This window comes from Onychostruthus taczanowskii, unplaced genomic scaffold (assembly GCF_017590055.1).
Source record: "Onychostruthus taczanowskii isolate IOZ18803 unplaced genomic scaffold, ASM1759005v1 scaffold12, whole genome shotgun sequence".
NCBI lineage: Eukaryota > Metazoa > Chordata > Aves > Passeriformes > Passeridae > Onychostruthus > Onychostruthus taczanowskii.
In genome coordinates, this window is record NW_024498351.1 from 15,494,206 (window position 1) to 15,513,289 (window position 19,084).

Consider the following 19,084-nt stretch of genomic DNA (forward strand, 5'->3'; position numbering starts at 1 on the left):
GGAGTCCCTGCAAGGTTTGCTAATGGTGAGAGTCCAAGTGCAGTTCTTTAACTACTATTACCTGCCATTAGGGCTACTGAGCAAGGCGCTGCTCCAGACAGCAGACTGCCCTTGCCACAGGCTGTTTTCTCACATACAGCTAAAGACAGCCTCAGCCTAATGAGCTTTTCCAATTACCTAGGGTGTGGAAAGGAAACACACTGCATTTGCCAACCTTTGAACAGCTTCAAAAGTCAAAAGCACTTGTGAAAGATATAGATGACAAGCTGAAGATTCTTCTACTCAGAGATGCTAAATCCTGCTAAATGAATATGACTGTAATACAAGCATTTCAGAGGCTTTACTTCTTATGGGCTGGCACAGCAGCATGGAACTTCTTCTTCTAAATCTTAAAAAAATAAACAAAGAGGAAGGATGAGAGAAAGAATAAGGAAAACCTACCAGATTTTTAATCTGTTCATTCTCTACCCTTCCTTCTTTCTTTAAGTCCCTGCAGTATTTACTCCCAAACTGATTATTAATTTATCTAAGATCATTCATTTTTCCTCTTTCCCACCTTGTTGGAGACAGAGCACTTCATTTAAAGGAAAAGAACTCAGGAAGAAATTCACCAGGGATAGTGCGTAAACAGACACCAGCGACAGGACCTCCTGATGCACTGGGATGATCTGTAGGATTTGGGCACTTCAGAAGACTGTAGCTGTTATTTGTGACATCTTGGTGGCAGGGATTTACACTTCTCTTGAAATCATCAGCTTTCACCTCTTGCAAGTTGTTCCACCAACATTGTTGTGTCCCTTTCCTTTTCCACCGCAGACAACAACAGGCAGCCCTGTGGCTTGGACAGAATTAGCTATTGAAACTCTCCAGCTACCCAAAATAACAGCTTGAAGGTCTGGTACTTTTAACTGTTTGTGCCTCATTTTAACCATGTTTACAATTATAGAGCTGAAAAAAAAACCACTGAGCACGATTATACACTGTGCTTCACAGAAATCAGGCAAGAAGCTTCAAGTATATCTTGACCCATCCAAATATCCCTTTCTACAGTAATTCTGGGTTTCCACCAAAAGTCAGAGTCCATGTCTGTATTACATCTTCCATTCCCTTTTTTATTCACTGAATTAAAAGCATTGCAAAAGCTCCAGAAAGTCTCCTATGACACATATGTCTTCCTCATGTCCCATGCAGGTAACTTTCTTTAAATCTAAGCTAAATAACTTCAGGATAAAACCTCTCACATGGTCTCAGAAACCTGATGTCTAAGCCCATGCTGCAAACAACACTTCCTTGTGAGCATCTGTGCAGCAGGACCCAGTGTGCAATGGGGAGCAACTTCCCCAACAGCACTCTCATAATCTTGGAGCCTTTATTTCAAGAGCAATCAACACTCAGCACCTGAATACAAAACTTTCTGGATTCAAATTGCTATGGCAGTTGCAAATATTGAAGTAGAAGGGTTTCCTAGGATTGGATTAATTATGGAACCAACAAGGCTTTAAAAGGAGGAGCTTAGTTATAGCCAAAGTAAGGCATTGGTGCTGCATGTGATGGTGCAGTCTTCCCTGATTTTACACCCTGTGTGGAATTGTCTCTTGTAAATGTTTGAATGAGAGAGGGTGGAACTTGAAAGCTGGATCTGGAGCATACATTTTTCCTAGGAGTTGTCTGAGATATATATTCCCATCAGTTGGACTATATGGCTGTTGTAGGTCCCTTCCAATGGAACTATTCTATTCTATTCTATTCTATTCTATTCCCATATTTACACAAAATTAATGCCCTCTCAAAAATATTTGGCCTGAGATGTTCTAAAATGAAGAAAAAGCCAAAGCATCAGTCTCATAAACAAGTGACTGGAGCTGAATTTCAGAATTTCCAAATTCTCTCTCTAATACAAGCATTTCCAAGCCTTTTCTTGAAGGAATAGACATGCACAGGCTCATCCTGAAGTTGTTTGAAAGAGCAAATTACAAGCAGTTAAGTCAGGATGTCTCCTCCTGCTGCAGCCTACACAGAAACAGAGGAGCACATCTTTCCCTCCACTCTTAATGCCTATTTCTCTTACAGTGTTGTTTCTATGATGATACTATAAAGCACTCTTGGCCCTCATTTTCATACCTGGAAGCTCATTCCTGAAAATTTCCCTGATAGTAAATCCAAAGATTTGTCCTAGAGAGAAGAAACCCCACACTGCAAAAATCTAGTGACATACCACAGAGACTGGAGGGCATCGCTGATGGCATCTGCAAAGTTTTTGTCTGTTGGGACACTGAAGTACTCGCGGCAGTAACTTGGTCTGACTCCAAGGATTTCCACCTCGCAACCTACGAGCAAAAAATGTGGTAAGCTCTGCTATTTCACCTTGATCACAGACCTCACACTCTGGTGTGCAAGTTTAGGTCTGTAAATTCCCTGTGACATTACTTACCTTATGCCTTCCCTGCAGGAAACCATGTGGTTGGCAAGGGAAAAGGGGAGAGAGGTTGGTTTGACAAGTGCTTGTAGCAAACTGTACATTGGACCCTTTTATTTCCCTCTCTAAAAGGAAGGTCTCTGTGTGACCTGCCCACAATAAAATGCTTGATTCCCTTGTGGCAGATCATTTCCACCTAAATCACCAGCTTGTTTATATTTTAACTTCTGCAGCCATATAGCCTCATTTCCAGGCTTCCAACATAATAGATTTAGATATTGTTCTCTGAAACTTCAGCAAATACTTTCCAGTTAGGCACATTGTATCATATTGCAATATCCTCTATAAACTGTATTTTATTATGTTATACTGGCTCTCCAGTATTACATCTGTTTCCCAGGAGGTCTTATTAAAACAGTGTAAACCAATTAACTCTCTTGGTAACTTGCAGCCTTTCTTGCAAAATAAAGTCTGTTTTGTGGCCTAAAAATTTATGGCAACAAATCCTACAGGGGAACATGGCCCTGAACATAGAAAAACATGTTTTTTGTGAGGTTTCTTTGCCCTTTTGCTCTCCAGTTACTATGCTGCTGAATAATATTAATATTTAAAAGAAGTATGCTTCCAGACACACTGGATCAATGCAAATTATCATTCCAGAACCCCAGAGTCCTCCCATCACAGTTAGATGTTTTCTGGTGTATTCAGAAATACATCAGAAAACAAGGGGCACAAGGAGGAATCAAAACAAAACAAAACAAAACAAAAACAAAACAGCTTTTGCAAAATGGTCTCTGTATACAGCAACACAGTCTGGTCAAAAAGGCAACTCTAAGCCAAAGCCTGAATCTGTACATCTGGGTCCCTCTGCTTCTCCTTTGGGAGGAAAGTGAAATGCATTAAGGATTGTCATATGTTGACTTTTTGCTTGGAGTGTGAGAAGAAGGTGTAAGTACAGAGAGGGCCCTAGAGCAAGCAGAGCTACTATCAGAGGTGATTTACAGTGGTTTGCTTACTGGGACACTCAATAAAGTGAGTCTGTCAGTCTTGCATCTCAGCTCCCATGAGCTCACATCACTCAGGTGCAGTACTGGGATGCAGGGGAAAAGCACACTGCTCACAGGCCAAGCTGGCTAGGAGTCTTCTGACATGATTGTTCAGGAGTGAAAAATTAGAAAAACTTACATGTTTAAGCTTAGGAAATTTTTAAAACCTTAAAAAATGATTTGCAGAAAGCTAGATAAATCAGATGGAAATTATCCTTTATAAAAGTTAAAGGGCCACAGCACACATGACAGATTCAGTCTCTTCGCCTGTGGTAGCATCTTCCAGGTCTCCACATGCTTTGTGTGTTTCAAGGAACCCCATCTGTTACGATTAATTAATTATTTGCAATAATAAACATCAAATGTAGTCAATGGATTTATTTTCCTGTAAAAACACATTTGCCTACTCTTGAAGCTATATCTAATTTTTATTTCTATTAAAATTGTGGGATGGTGCTTACTTTTCATTCTTCCCCTGTTGCCCCAAACATATGATTTAATCTTCCACTTTTTGCATGAAAATACCTCAGTGTTCATCTCTCCACCATGATCCACCATGACAGTTGTTTGCAGCCTGGATAAACAGCCAGCAGATTATGTGACAAGAACTGACTGTCTAGATCACCCCACAATAAAACTCCTATACATCTGCACACAGCATCCCCAAGAAATTACACTGTGCAGCAGAGATGGGTCCATGCTGATACTGAACCAAATCATCAGAAAAATGTATTCCATGAATGGCCTAAAGTCCCCTACCCTGAGGGCACAGAGATCCAGTCTTTTGTAGGATGTCCTCAGCGCTACCAGCAGCAAAACAAGGGCTTTCAGCTACCTCAGATGCTAGAGGGGATGCAGTTGTCCTCTGTGGGCTTTGCTAGCATTTCAGGACTGAACTGAAGCTTTGGAGCCAATTTCTCTTTTCATACTTGAGTCTGGTTCAATATTGTCTCCAAAACCAGGCAAGAAGTTAAGAATGCATTTGCAAAGTTGTTAGAATACCTTGTGTTTAACTTCAGCTGGATAACTGCTCATAGCCAGTGACTAATATGATCATTTTGCCTATTTTTTCTTCAGATACTGACATCAGATTGTAATTTTCTCAAATAACTTTCCTCAGAATTACTCATGAGATAATTTTAACTGGGAGCATTAACCTCTTGGGAATCTGGATATTTTAGTTTCTGAGCTATCTTTGCTATTTCTAGATTGTCAAATGATGAGCATGACGTAAAAGACTACAGGGTAGCAACAATTAGAAATAATTTAATAATTTTAGCCATGAAATAGTAGTCTTCAAGTGTGCAATTCACTGACAGTACCATTTGAAATCTAAGACATTTAGACACCAAGAGCTTCCTTTTCCTTTTTTTTTTTTTTTTTTTTTTCTTTTTTTTTTTTTTAGCTTCTATGATGAATAGAACTTAAATTAGGGTTTTCAATGTTAAGGCTTATTACAAGTCCAAAATACTGGCTATGATGACCCTTTAATATTTAAATTTCATTTTGGAAGAGGCCAGGATAGATGGTAAATGTTCTCTTTTAGATATTATGGGAAAGAAAATTTTAACAGATTTGGAGGCAGCCAAAGGGAATGCTAAGTTTTTCTCGGTTAAACTACAAATAGTTAAGCTGTATTTACTAAGATGTAATGCTAGATACCTTTGCATAGTTTTGTATGATGCTAAACCTTTATTTAAAAACCTGAACTACTGGAGCAGGAATAAGGACTTCTTTCAGAGTGATAAACCCCTCTTTATCTAGCTGACATGGAGACCTGAATCTCTGCCAGCTTTAAACTACATTTCTAAACATTTATTTAACAGTTGGACACTTCATGTCATAAAAGAAGATTTTGAAAACTTTCCAGACTAGCTGCATGGTCTGATAAATATTATGTTTAAATGGAAAAAGGTGAGTTTAGAGTCTTTTTTCTTCCCCCCTATGTCCCTCATTTCAGTATTTAGAGAAGTTCTCACTGCACTTCAGCTGAAGTAGTTGCAGGGGCTGCTGGAAAATGAAGGAGCTTGAGCATCTGGGATGATGCCACTTATTGGGCTGAGGGTGAGGACAGTGGTCCTGGTCAGGTTTTGACCAGGATGCTCTTGCACTCCTCTGGGCATTCTCCACCTGCAGTGCTTTGGACAGGTAACCTGGGTGTGAGGCTGTGCCTTTCACCCCACACAGAGCATGAATAAGGAGAAAAACATTCCTACAAGGCAAGGCCTTATGTTTTGGCAGAAGTGGTGTTTGGGACTCCCAGCATGGCGATAGTTTGGCTCCTCTGCTTCTAGAATCATGAAATCTCAGATGCATTCTGTTCATAAATTGTCTTTGCTGGGTTTATGTTAGGCTCACAGATAAAGCTGTGTGATTGTTTGCATCCGAGAGCTCTCCTGTTCTGTGTTCCTGTGTGCTGGGGTCTGGATTTTATTTCTTTAGGCAGTGACTACACATGAGAGAGGAACATAGGGAAGAAAATGAAGCAGCAGATTTTGGGTTCAGACTTTGCAAATCTTGGAACTGGCTCTGAGGAGGAAATGACACTGGTAAAAGTTAATCCTGGCGATCAGCACTCTGGCATTTCCAATGCATTCATGCTATGGTTCATTGATCTTGTTTGTCTTTACTGATAGCTAAAGAGAAAATAGCATCTTCCAGAACAAAGTGTGATGAATTTGGCTATATATTGCAGTTCCTATTAAGAGTTTCCCAAACTTTTCCAGTTTGGGTCTTTATCATAATTGCATGATTAATTACTAAGCAGCAGTGTATCTATCTTTAGGCTGGAAAGCTAATCACTAATAGCAGATCATATGCAGTGGAAATGCCTGTGGGACCTCTGCTCACCTTTGTTATTAAATCTTGGGTTTTATTTTCATTTTGTTTGGTATTGCTCCCCATTCAAATGGCTTGTTAAGAATTTAAGCTTTAAAATTATAGAATTTTTAGAAAGGATTTTGTCCTTGCTATGGAACAAGAAAATGCTTGGGAAAAAAATCATATGGGGAAAATGCAAGAAATGCTGTTGCATTTGAAGTGACTTCTGTTCACCCCATTTGTACCTGGAGTCCTACTGCAGCCCAACAGCCTAGTATTTTAGTTCAGTAGTTCCACATTTCACTCTGCTTCCTGTGTCCAACCCTGTAAGGCCAATGTGTCCTTTGAGACCACGAGTACCCTTAAAATAAACATGTGCTTCAAGCTTTTGCTGAACTGGAGAACTGGTGGCTTTGCCAAAGGTCAGCCATCACAGATAAATAATTAAGGACAGACAGAGTTACATGTCAGGGTCCACAGCTAAAATGCCAGATCCATGCAAAATTCCTCCTCTGTGACATAAGAGAGTTCAGTGCATACACTTGGGAGTGAAAGCACTGGGGAAAGGGGTTCTCTTTTGTTCCTTGCAATTTTCTGCTAGAAATTGCAGGCAGAGTGAAGAGTATACATATGTGTATAGGGATACATATGTATCCACCCCATATGTTTTGTCCCTGGGAAACACTGCTCAAAGAGCAACATGAAGAATCTAGGCTAAGTCCAAAGGCACTTCATAGAAAGTGATACTGGTTTTTTGGATTTCAGCAGCTCTCTGTAGGCTGTTACATCTATTCAGTACATAATTATACCTATTAAGAGCAATTACAATAGTAGTTAAAAATGAATAATCTACAGAAAGAGATATTTTTGTAAATTTTTAGAAGAATTCCTACATTCTTGTATAATTTCTATATCCTACTATTTGCCTTGTTCTTAGATCACTTGAGGCATCTTCAGTAGGAAGCAGCCTTTTTTCAGGGCTGATGTAAACTCTTTGACTGCCTCTGAGTCCATAAGGCAATATTGTCACCCTCAGACCTTTTTGCCTTTCAGTACTATAGAAACACTCTGGATGGCTTTTCAATGTTTTTCATCTTGGTTCACTCTTTCTTCCCATTCCTTAGAATCGTGGGCTTTTTGCCAGGACGCCCTTAGCCACATTGCATGGAAAGACTGTGGCCAGGCACACGTGCATTGGGATGCAGAGATGAGCTGGCCAGGAGCCCATGGCGTGAGTCAGCTGCCACTGCCCTGCTGGCACTGGCTGTGCTCAGTACAGCTCTTCTAACAGCTCTCTGGTCCTCCAGCCTGCGCTTGCACATTGAGGATATCTGCAGACTGCTTAGGGCAGGCAGCAGTTAGAAAGTAAAAAAGTTGAGAATCTGGGTGCTTTGCAAGGGATTTGGTCTGGTTGCTCAGCTGGAACATCTATTTCCATGTGAGTCCCCAAACGTATAGCCTAAAGGGGTTACAATACTTCTGTTTGTTAAAAAGGACTCATTATTACACATCCCTAGTCATTCCAGTGGTCCAGTATCTAACAAATGAGGAACAGAAAGGCCAAGTCCCTCCAAATGAATGTCTCAGACTCAGACCAACTGGGACCACAGATGAATTAACAATGAAGGAGGACCAGAGGACAAGGATGCTTTGCTTTCAGCTGGAGTTTTTTGTCCTCACAGAGAAGATCATCTTCAGCAATCAGCTACTAATTTCCAGATTAAAACTAAAGAAGCATTGGGAGAGGGTGGTTATTATTTAACTTTGATTGGTCCGTGAATCATCCACAGAGCAACCACTCAGCACAGCAGAAGTTACAGGTGGGCGGGAAGAAAAAGCAGTTGATGGAGGAGGGAATGCTTTTCAAGAAAGCACCCTCCTGAAGTTAGCATTTAGTGGAAAGCTGACTCTAGTGACACTTCAGTCTTCTCCTTTCTCAGCATATGCAAATTATCATGACCAAAGAAAAGCTAATTCATTTCTATGTCTGGTTAGTAAAACACATAAAATTCCTATCTGTATTTCAGAACTGTATTAGAGAGCCATTCCTACAGCATATGGAGCGCTCAGATGTCAAGGTGCATTGTAGTAATTCTTCACATACTAACCTGGCCAGTAGTACATGGAAACGTTCTTTTTAGCTTTCATCATTGTGACCCACAAAGGCTCTGATCCGTTCCACCAGAGAGGCAGCAGGCTTTCTTTATTCACACCAATATCAAATGATACATTTGCCTTCTGGTCCCACATGTAGTTTCCAGTCATCTGATGGACCTCGCAGTGGCGACCTTTGAGAGGGGAGAAAAAAGCAGCACAATCAGACTGGTGCTCCTCAGGAGAAGGATGCTGGCAGCACCACCACTGCTACTATTGGATCATCCAGCAAATCAGCTGAAAAGCTCTGTCTTGAATTCCAGGATCTCTCACCTTGCAACCATTCATAAAATCTCCCTGATTCTTACCTTTCACTGAAGTGCTCCAGTTTCATTACTAAATCCCCCAGATCAGACAACCAAAAGTCAGTTGCTGAGGTTTGTCAGCCCCTGTGTTCCCTTCACAATCAGATAAGAAGAGTCATGTCTAGAAAGCAATTCATGCCACCCTGAGATAGGCATCTCAGGTGTCTGGAGGTGCATACGCTCTCAATTATTGGTAGCCTTTTCTCAGCTTCAGGAAGCCAAATTTTAGACAGCTGAGGCCAGAAGAAACAAACCTTGTACCCCATGTCCTATTCAACATTTCAAACCCAGCCCCACACACAGACTCTGTCAGCAGCAGCCCACGGGTCCCACATGTTTGGCTGACACCTGGCTCCTTCTACACACCCAACACCTTCCAAGTCTGAGGCCATTTTAAGGTACCTATCAGCACTCACAACCAGAGGGCTGTGGGAAGCTGTGAACAGAAAGTGATAAGAGCACAACCTAGAAACATAGAACAAAGATTGAGAAACTTGCATTTCTTCTTCCTTTATCCATAGGGCACACTGGTTTTCTGCAAACAGGCAAAAACTAGGCAAATGCATTTATATGTTACTTTTACTTTCCATTTTTGTTCATTTTTCTTTGTTTTTCTTGTAATCATCATGCTTTGTTCTTGCTTGTGGGCACAGAAATAATTTCATTAGACATGTTCAGGCCTCTTACTGTACTGAGGGACTCTTGGGCAACTTCATATTACAAGAAACTAGTATATAATAACTGAGAGATATCGTCTACTTGTAATTGTCAGAAGAGAAGATGCTATATTTTAATAATTATTCTGAAGATGAATTAACAGAAATGAGAAAAGAAATGTTGAAGAATAAGTTGTACTTGAAGTTCCTTATTTACATATCTTAAAAAGCAATGACTGAAGCATATGATAGACACAGTCCTCATTACCTGATGAGTCCTGTTATTGCAGGGATCCAGATAACAGGCTTTGATTATTTTGAGCCTGAGGGTGGTGATCAGACCTGAAATAACCTTGGTATTCTTGTTCTGAAAAGATGTCATTTCAAGCAGAGGACTCTGTATACTTTGGGGTCATGTGATCTTGAAATGGATTTTGAACTCTCCTTCCCTACTAAAAAGTATTTCAATTACACAGAACATTTCCTCCTTCCCAGAGGAAAAAAGTGGTCCCAGTTTGTGGTAGTCAATACTTACCACACTAACCCAAACAGGTTTAATAGAGGAGAACTGGTGCATTGGATGGGCAGTAATCTGTTCCCTTCAGGCTGCCACGTGCTCTCTTTTCTGTAAGTCTCAAAAGAGATAGAAGGGAGGTCTCTACAGTGCATCAAAAGCACAGCAGTGCAATTTACAGGACAACCTCAGCTTCTTGAAGTCCACGTATTCCTAAGCAGCTATCAACCTGATAAACTGCAGCAGGCAATTTGTGCCAACCTGGGAAACTTACAGGTCAGTGCTGAAGCTCTATCAGTGTGAAACCTACATATTAGGGATCTGTATGATGTATAGTGTAGACTTCATATAGAATTAATGAGCTCTAGCTGCAACTGAGCCTATGAGCCTATAGGACTTAAGGTCTGCTGTTTGTCCACTTTTTTAAGGAAGAGACTGGAGATTGTTCTTTGTAGTATTGCTGGGAAATTTAATTAACTGTTTGAACGAATACAGAGGACAGTGTTCTGTTCTCCATGTTAGATTAGTTCAATTTTCTATGGACTCCAAACCCTTTTCTTACTGTAGAAAAAGAGGCCTAGAAGACTATAAGGCATCAGTTTTCATTGCAGACATCCCTGGTTCACAGGGTCAGAAAAGAAGATCAGGTGAGCAACACATCAAAAGACATGACCAGTTAATGCCATTCCTGTCTGCTTACCTGAGGCCTGTGTCTCAGAAAGACCCTAGACCTCCTTGGAAGACATCAATAATCAAGCAATTAACCTCTTCCTTCGGTTGCTCCTTCCAATATTTGTCATCAGTTAACAATGTTCAAAAGTATGCCTGATGTCTAATTTTATTTTTGACCTTTGTTAATCTTCAGCCATGGCTATTCCAAGCCTTGCTCACTAGATTGAAAAGCCCTGGAATAACTGGAATTTCTGCCCCTGCCCCCTCCCCCCAGGATACTTGTACACAGAATTAAGGCCAATTCTCAAGTTTCTTTTGGGTCACCCATCCAACACTTTTTCTTTATATCCCATTTTCACTTGTTTTCTCCAGCCTAAGAGAATTACCTTGGTGTACTTCTTTTGAATCATTATCAAAATAGCAACATGGTGTTAACACTCAGAATGTATTACTTCGTCCATTACTGCAGCTTTCCTCTATAATCAAACGTTATCTTAAGAGTTTCAAAAATAGAAACAGGGCAGAAAGCAATTTCAGCATACAGATATCACTATTTAAACTCACTGTAATTGTAGTAAAAATAACTCCTTCCTCAAGCAACAGAGAAAAACAAAGAGGGTATAGTTCCCAAGAATATGATAACTGCTGTATCCTTCTGGAGGAGAGCCAGCAAAAGCATTTGCAAGTCTGCATGCTACAGCTTACTTGGACACTACACTTCATACAGCATTTGTCTGAAGCACATTCCCATGTCTCCAGGCACTTTTGTCAGCATTCAAATGAATCTCTGCAAAAGAAAGATGAAATTTAAAAAGCCAGCAGAACACTCAGCCACTGGGCCACCCACAGCAGCAGCACAGTAACACTGAGTGCTGTGCACCCTGCCCTGGCTGCGTGTGAGATCTGGAAACCAGTGTGTGTGCTCCTGGGACATTTGCCATCTCTGCACTGAGCCAATGGGATTTATCAGAGAACCCACAGTGTGTGTATTAGCCAGTGCAGCAAAGGCACCACAATCTGATGGTTGAACATCAGTACATGCATTTAGCTAAATGTACTATGCAATATTATAAATATGACTTGCCGCTATGGTGAGACCTTTCCGCTCATGTCCCACCATGATGTCCCCACTCTCTGGAAAGGGACAAGGGTCAGGGGGGCAGATGCAAGCACAGGCTGCCGCAGGGCTATACAGTCTGGGGAAGAGTTAAGTTCCTCCATGCAAACAGCTGGATGACTTGCTTTGGGAAATGTGCTGCTCTGCTCATGTTGCCTCCCATAAGGATGAAGAAAGCAGGACTTAAAAGTCACCAGCACCATATTCCTGTTCTGGAGCAGATATAGCAGTTGCTGTCCCCAGGAAGCTTTGATGTATGCACTGCTCTGCTGCTCCCCTGATGGGTCTCACTTGGTCTGCTTTGACAAGAAAGACAACAGGGTAAAAACTATACCCATGTGCTAAACCTAAGTAGTCTGGAGAAGGCCAGAGCTCATGAGAAGTCTCAGGGGAATGCTGCCCTGGGTAAAGTGGCCCTGCCATCTGCAGACCCCCAAGTAAAAACAGTACTTGCATAGACAATTCATGTTCCAAAGGAGTTTGCTGATGAAGTCTTTCCAAATTTTTATGACCTCTAACATCAGACAAAGCCAAAGCATGAATACCTTAGCCTGTGTCAGGCAAAACTTTGCAATTTTTTTTCAATCACATCAAAAATCACAGGAAAAAAAAAAAAAAAAAAAAAAACTCTGCTATACACAGCACGATTTTTTCCCCTAAAGGGGATTCATTTAGTAACAGCTTGAAACTCTTAATTCAATGCTTTCTTCATGGGGCCAGGGCTGGGGTGCACAAAAATTGCTAATAAATCATCCAGCTGAGGATTTGCAGATGCTTTCTTGTGTGGGAAGTCAGGTCTTGTGTCCCTGGAGAGCCAGGACTCCAAGCTGTTGATTATTCTTCTGAATTGTGGTAGGCTCAGGGACCACTCTGAGACCCCCTGAACCCCCAGAGCTGGGTGTGGCTGGAGGGCACTGAGGCTCCAAGCACTAGGCAGAACAATGGACAAAGCTGCTGCCTGCATTATTAGACAGAGGATGAGCCTCTGGCAGTGACTTCAGCTTTGGGCTAAGAAATATCTTGATATGTTAATGTCTACTTAGCTAACAGCTGGCAGTAGGTACACTAGTTGTGAGCTGTGAGATTGTAGCTAATAAGGAGGAAATAACTCAGTATTTTAATTTGTAGCATTGTGAACTTGGGTTAGAAAAAAACTTTCAATTCTACATTTTAGAAGTGTTTCCATTTTTTAACTGGTAGAAAGCAAACACCAAATTTTGCAATATTTTGTGTGAGAAAGAGAAAAATCTTGACACTTGGCATAGCAGCGTTTCTGCAGGTGGTGAGTAAACAAAGTGAGGAAGAATGTGAAAAAGAAAATCCTCCTGATTCCTACTATCTTTTCCAGCCTGTTCTTGCTGGGATAGTACTCTTTCTCTGTCAGTTAACAGAATTACCACAGCTCATGCTCTTTTGCTTCCCAACACAGAAATTTAGAAATGTAAAGCTAATGAATCCAAGAACAGGAAGAGACTTGATTTCAGAGCTTTATGTCACAAACAGAATTGTTTAAATCTCTGCTGCTGCTGGCATCTGTAGCTGTTTGAGAGGACCAAGAAGAAAAAGTCATTTTCCCTTGTCACTCATTGTGCACTTTGTGTCCTTCTGGACTTTTTCTAAGTTTGGACAGTGAAGTAAAGATAGTTTTAGTTCATGTGTATGTAATAAACTTCCCTGTTGTACTCCTATCCTTCCATTTTTTATGCCTCAGAAAACATGCAGGTATCGCTTACATAATTAAGAACTTGCTTAACTGCTGAACAGAAATTGTCAGCATCCTTTTCTGGACCAGGCTGGAGTGAAGATGCCATTAACTGTGCAGCAGAAAAGAGGCATCCACTAGAACCATCACCAGGCTGGGCTTCCTTCAGGTGCTGGGTGGAAGGAGCCTGGAGCTGCTGTACTTTTAATCAGGAAACCTCTCACAGTAAACAGTGAATATACGACTATGTGTGCACATCAGCCAGACTGCAAGGGATTCCAGGGCTGGGAGCCCAAAGGGTATTTTCTCCCAGAAAACATGGAGTAAATGGGGTGCAGTATATGTTGATTTGCTGTGCTCAGGGGAGAATAGATGTAGATTGTTTATTAGACTTTGGCATCACCCACCAAAGCCCCTCAGCACTTAAGTATGCCAACATCAAGACTGAGGAGTGAAGGGAAGATTGCTGAAACATGGAAGATGGGTGAAATCTTCAGTCTGGCAGAGTCCTTGATGTCACCTCTCCGTGGGAGCTCTGCCATGTCACCCCATTCCCTACTGCTATGCAGAGGAAGAGGTCATGGCAAATGTAGGGGTGAACTGCAGTGGCTGAGAAAACACCACACACCACCCCTGTATTTTAGACAACGCCCAAATGTGTCATCACTGTGTTAGAGCGAGTCTGGGCACACCTGCAAAAGCCACAGCCCTCACTCTGGGTGTGGGAGACTGAAATGTCCTCTAGTCTACCTTTTCCTCCACCCATCAAGCTTCAGGGGACATCACAGTCCCTCTGCCACTTTATTTAAGATCAGGTCCTGTCCAAAGAGGCACATGGAGGCTCCTTGCTGGCTCCTCTCCAAGCAGTTTCCCACCCATCTCTGCAATCAGGGGCTCCCTTTGCTTTCCATGGAGGCCAAGTGAAATATGACTCTTGGATGTGGGGCTGCACAGCTGACCAGGCAGCTGGCACATCCACATGGAAGACCTGCCAGAAAGACTTCATTTCTAGTTATGATCTTGGAAAAGAAATCCTTTCTGGATTTCTATCTCAGATATGATACTCTCTGTTCATGTTTATACTGGCTGGAAGCGTGAGGTACCACTGAGTGCTCTCAGCTGGAGACTTCAGGAGAGCTGGGCTGCAGGGAGTCCTTCATCACCCCTCCAACACCTGCAGGTTGTCAGGTAAGGGAGACCCAACCAGAGCATGAGCAGCTTTTCTTGACAGATGTGGCATGAAGTGCTCTGAAGCAGTAACTCCTGCTTTCAGTGCTTACAGGGGAGACCTCAGACTTTCCACTGAACTTGGCATGAGAGCTCCCTGCAGAGCCAGGCCACAGCAGGGAAAGGGAAAAATTAAAAACTCCCCACAGGATAACAACCCAAGATGGTTTGTGGTCTTAATTCCTTCCTTTCCAAAACAAAGAGCGCATGGTATGATTGAGGGAGCCTTTTAGAACAGACGTATTTGGACTCCTTCTTACCTCCCTTGCCAAGCCCACAAAGAGTCCTGCAAAAGCTCTGTCACAGCTGCAACATCTCCTTTTACCTAATTTTCCATTTCATGTTTTTCAGGTCAACAATTGCAATATTATAACTGCACCATGGAGAGCCAGCACACCAGGTAGGATTCAGTCTAGCAGCTCAGAGAGCAACTCAACCACCTAAAAACGAGTCTTTCTGCCACAGTAGAAGCCAATACTAAGAAACATGGCATACTGGAAGTTGCTAGAGAAGACTGCTTTTCAAAGAGTTGGGTTTTAAGCTAGTACATCCTTGAGCTACCTTGCACAGCACCAGGTTTTTGCAACAAAACAGCTTCTCTGGTTGCTTGTCAGTGAGATCCCTTTGCAGCAGCCCTGATTTGGATCTTGTTTGATGCTTCTTCAAGCAAATAGCAGTTCTGATGCTGTGCCCTGGGTGCAGGAAGACTGGAGCTTCATCTCAAACTCTGACTTTGTGATTTTACATTTTTCTATGCTCTGGTTTTCTTTCTCATAGTTGGGGTAGGAAAGGAAAAGACGTCTAAGCAGGCTCTGGGCTTTGGGCTGAGGCTTTCTGTGTGCCTTGGGGAAGCTCCAGCAAGTGTCTTCTCACAGGTTAACAGCAGCAGGAGGGGGACCCATGAAGAGCTCTGCCATAGCCCTGCAGCACTGCATGACCACAAGCAAGTCACCTCCTTCCCATGCTTTCCTTCCAAAATTTCACCAGGCTGGACCCTGTTTGTCCTGCTGTGTCAGTGCTTCACCCAACACCTCGTCTCAGCAGAAAGGGGTGAGGTTCTCATTAGCATAGGTGAGTTAGTTGCTTTCAGATATGTGGTTTTTGGTCAACAGTTACGATTGCATCTGCTCGGCATCTGCACTGAGAAGCCCTGGGGCCAATGCTGCTGATCTCCACAACCTCTGCCTGCGGGTCTGGGCAGGAGGAGGAGGTGAGCTCATGTCTGAGGAGACTGACCTGTCCCAATGGTGATGGTATCTGAGGGGCAGAGTCCTGTCCTCCTCCAAAGCCACAGGAACGAGGGAGAACTTCTCTCATTTGGTAACAACTCAACTGCTCTGGAGTCATGAAGCTTGCATGGATGTGGGGTGAAGGGGAAGGCCTTGCTCACAAGAATGAACAGAGGCAAGTCGGATACACACAAACTACAATATTTCCATGCACATGTTGTCCAAGACCTGGCAGCCATGAATGCTCCTGAATGGATATGGAGCCATAATGCCTTGTGAATGAGTAGAGAAAGAAGGAACATAAGTCTTTATCAAAACAAAACAAAAAAACCAAAGTGGGATATCATGAACAAGCCAGGGGTGGGAATGTGCAATTTCTTAAACTGATTTGAAAGACTCCAATATACTACAAAGACAATGTTTTGGAAGTTAAAATGTGATTTTCTTAGCATCTCCTGAAACAGTAGTGTAGGACAAGACACGAATAATAATTTGTTTCAGATTTCTCAGAAGAAATGGCAGCATTTAACTCCCAGACATCCCAGTCACAAACAGAAATAAAAGCAGTTACAGTTGTGTCTGCCTGCAGCAGAGGGGCTGCATGGCTGGTGAGATGTGATGAAAGCTTCCCCATACTCCTATAGCAGTACCAGGGAAACAGTAGCTTGCCACTCCCTAAGCAGGTCACTGTGGCACGATGCTTGTGTCACCCTGCCATGCTGAATTTTCTCCAAAACATGTCCCAGCTTTGCAAATTTAATGGATGCAGACTGAACACAGTTTAACACTACATCTGCCACATGCTCTGCACTCCTAACCCCACTATCCCATAAAATCTCAGTGGAAATGGCACCATGGCCCCAAAGGGTAAGAACAGTGCAGCTATGGGATTTACCCTGCTGTCATGCCAAGACACAGTCATGGGGTTAACTCACACCCCAGGGGCTCAAGGGCAGACTTAGATCTTTCTCTGGGCAATGATCATCACCTAAATGTAGTCCTCAGTTGGCTCCTGACCTACTTAATACCACTGTGACTCATGTGTTAGGGAGGTGAATTGCTATTTGCAATAAAATTGTATTTGCATTGATATTCCTATCATAAAGTCTGGGAGACTTGCAAGTATATTGAGTTTCGTCTCACAGACTCCCTTATTGCTTCAGAGTGAGGTGCAGGACTCTTCTAAAATATGAAAAGTCCAGTAGTGGTGTTTCATGTCTTACAACAAAACTTTGTGAGTACAAAGTAGGAGGTTTTCAAAACTCTTCAAAAGGCTGATAATAGACTTCACTTTATGTATACACACTTAATAGGAATGATGACTAAATGTGGTTAGGAGTGAAATGTCACTCACTTTTCTTCTCTCTTCAACAGCTTCATCCAATTTTTTTTGCACCTATGAAATGTTAGGTCAGTTTGCCTATGTACACCTGAAGAACATGGCCTGGAGTGGAGCACCTCTGTTTTCTGTCACGACATTTATACTGCATTCATATATTTGCAGCAAATAATGAAAAAGAATCAAAACCAACCCTGTGGTAGTTTTATACTCTTCTCTGATCAGAGATGAGCAAGAGAAAAGTGTTTCTCTTGAGAGAGAGAGGGAAGAAGGGGTTAAGCAGTTAAAAAACAAACTGGGCACAACTGATGTCAGATTTTTGTCTTACAATGGCAGCTATTTGCTTTCCCAGCAAGCAATATATGAATCACTGGACACTGCATTGTTCCAAGAATAGCAGAAGATGCCACATATCTTAGGAGAGGATAGATTTTCTTACACCTCCTCATTGGTTGAAAACTCCTGCTTATTTATTAACTCCAGAGAAAAATCCAAGTAGAAACTCCAGGAAAAAAAAAAAAAAAAAAAACCAAACCCAAACCAACAACAACAACAAAAAACAAACAAACAAAACAAAACCAAACCTGTTTTGTTGGGATCTGGGTTTTTTTTTTAATTTAACTTTTGCTTCCTTGGTGTCTGACTCTGAAGGAATTGGCCCAGCTCTACTCTCTGCACCTTCCTAGTGTCACTGTAATCATGTGTCCTCCACATATGATTAAAAGCAAATCAGCATCATGAAAACTATGACTGTCCTCTCAATTTTCTGAAAGCCTCCCCTGGGACATTCTGAAAAACTGCAGGGGATGAAAAGCAAAAATCCTGTTTTTCCATTTGGCTATTTTGAATTATTACAGATATGAGGACTTGTAGCAAAGTTAAGAAAACAAAAAAAATCTACTAAGTTTAAAAAGAAATTTAATGCTGAACTTTCCAAAACAGACCTGCTGACTGAAAGTAAGTTCTTAGTGTAGCCACACTCGGTTCACGTGCATTTTTATTAAAGCCCCTGAGCAGTCTCTGTATTCATTTCCCATGTAGTCACAGTTGTTCCTCTATTCTATATACATGCAGTAGCCTCCTTGGTGCTTGCACTAGGCAAGCTGGCCATGATGCTGAGGTGGCAGCAGGTAGGGACCCAGCTACACCTTGGATGAGCAAAAGGGAACTTAAACAATTAGTTCCAGGTGGCATATCCAAATTTGGAACACATTTCAGAGAAACAATTCTGGGCTGTAATGCCACAGTGCTTTTAAACTCCCAGCTAAAAGCACGACTTGGGTTATTTTTATATCTTCTGTGGAAGAAAAAAGTCACAGGGAGCTGCCTTCCACCTTGGCACGGGGAGCTGGCAGCTCTGAGGAGCATCACAGCATAGAAATACAAGTACTCACCCGTCATCAGCGTGTAGTAATTTGGGTAAGAGAGGCTGGGGAAGTCTGGGGTCATGTAATCCACCTTCACCCCCATGTTCACAATGTCCCGAAAGCCCGGCAGACCCTCCAGCTCGCTGTCATCAATGTAGTCGAAGCGAAAGCCGTCGAGCAGAAACACCAGGAGCTTGCGGTGGGCCGAGGAGGCGGCGGGAAGCGGCAGGAGGGCGGTGAGGGCAGCGGCCAGGAGGGCGGCCAGGAGGCTGCGGCTCCCCATGGCAGGCGGCGGCTCGGGATCGGCGGCGGCGGCTCGGGATCGGCGGCGGCGGCGGGGCCGGAGCGGGCGCTGCTGTCCCCCTGCCGCTCCCAGCGCCCGCGTTAAAGCTGCAGCGCTGCCCCGGCCGCGGGCGGGGGAGGTCACAGGTTAATTGCAAGCAGATGATTAACCTCGAGCCGAGGGAAGAGCTTGGTCCTTCCTAGCTGCAGGAAAAAATGCTTCGCGCCGATGGGGAAC

General features: G+C 42.6%; 1 protein-coding gene across 1 annotated transcript in view; it reads right to left on the reverse strand.

Annotated features, from left to right (window-relative positions):
• The window catches only part of ENPP6 (ectonucleotide pyrophosphatase/phosphodiesterase 6), a 29,700-nt gene extending 10,853 nt beyond the window's left edge, over positions 1-18,847 (reverse strand). Inside the window, exons 1-3 of the mRNA XM_041395731.1 lie at positions 18,592-18,847; positions 8,391-8,570; positions 2,216-2,327 (exon numbers count right to left, since the gene is read on the reverse strand). Of these exons, the coding sequence (XP_041251665.1) occupies positions 2,216-2,327; positions 8,391-8,570; positions 18,592-18,847 (548 nt within the window). The remainder of the gene's footprint in view (positions 1-2,215; positions 2,328-8,390; positions 8,571-18,591) is intronic.
• Between the last annotated feature and the right edge of the window lie 237 nt (positions 18,848-19,084).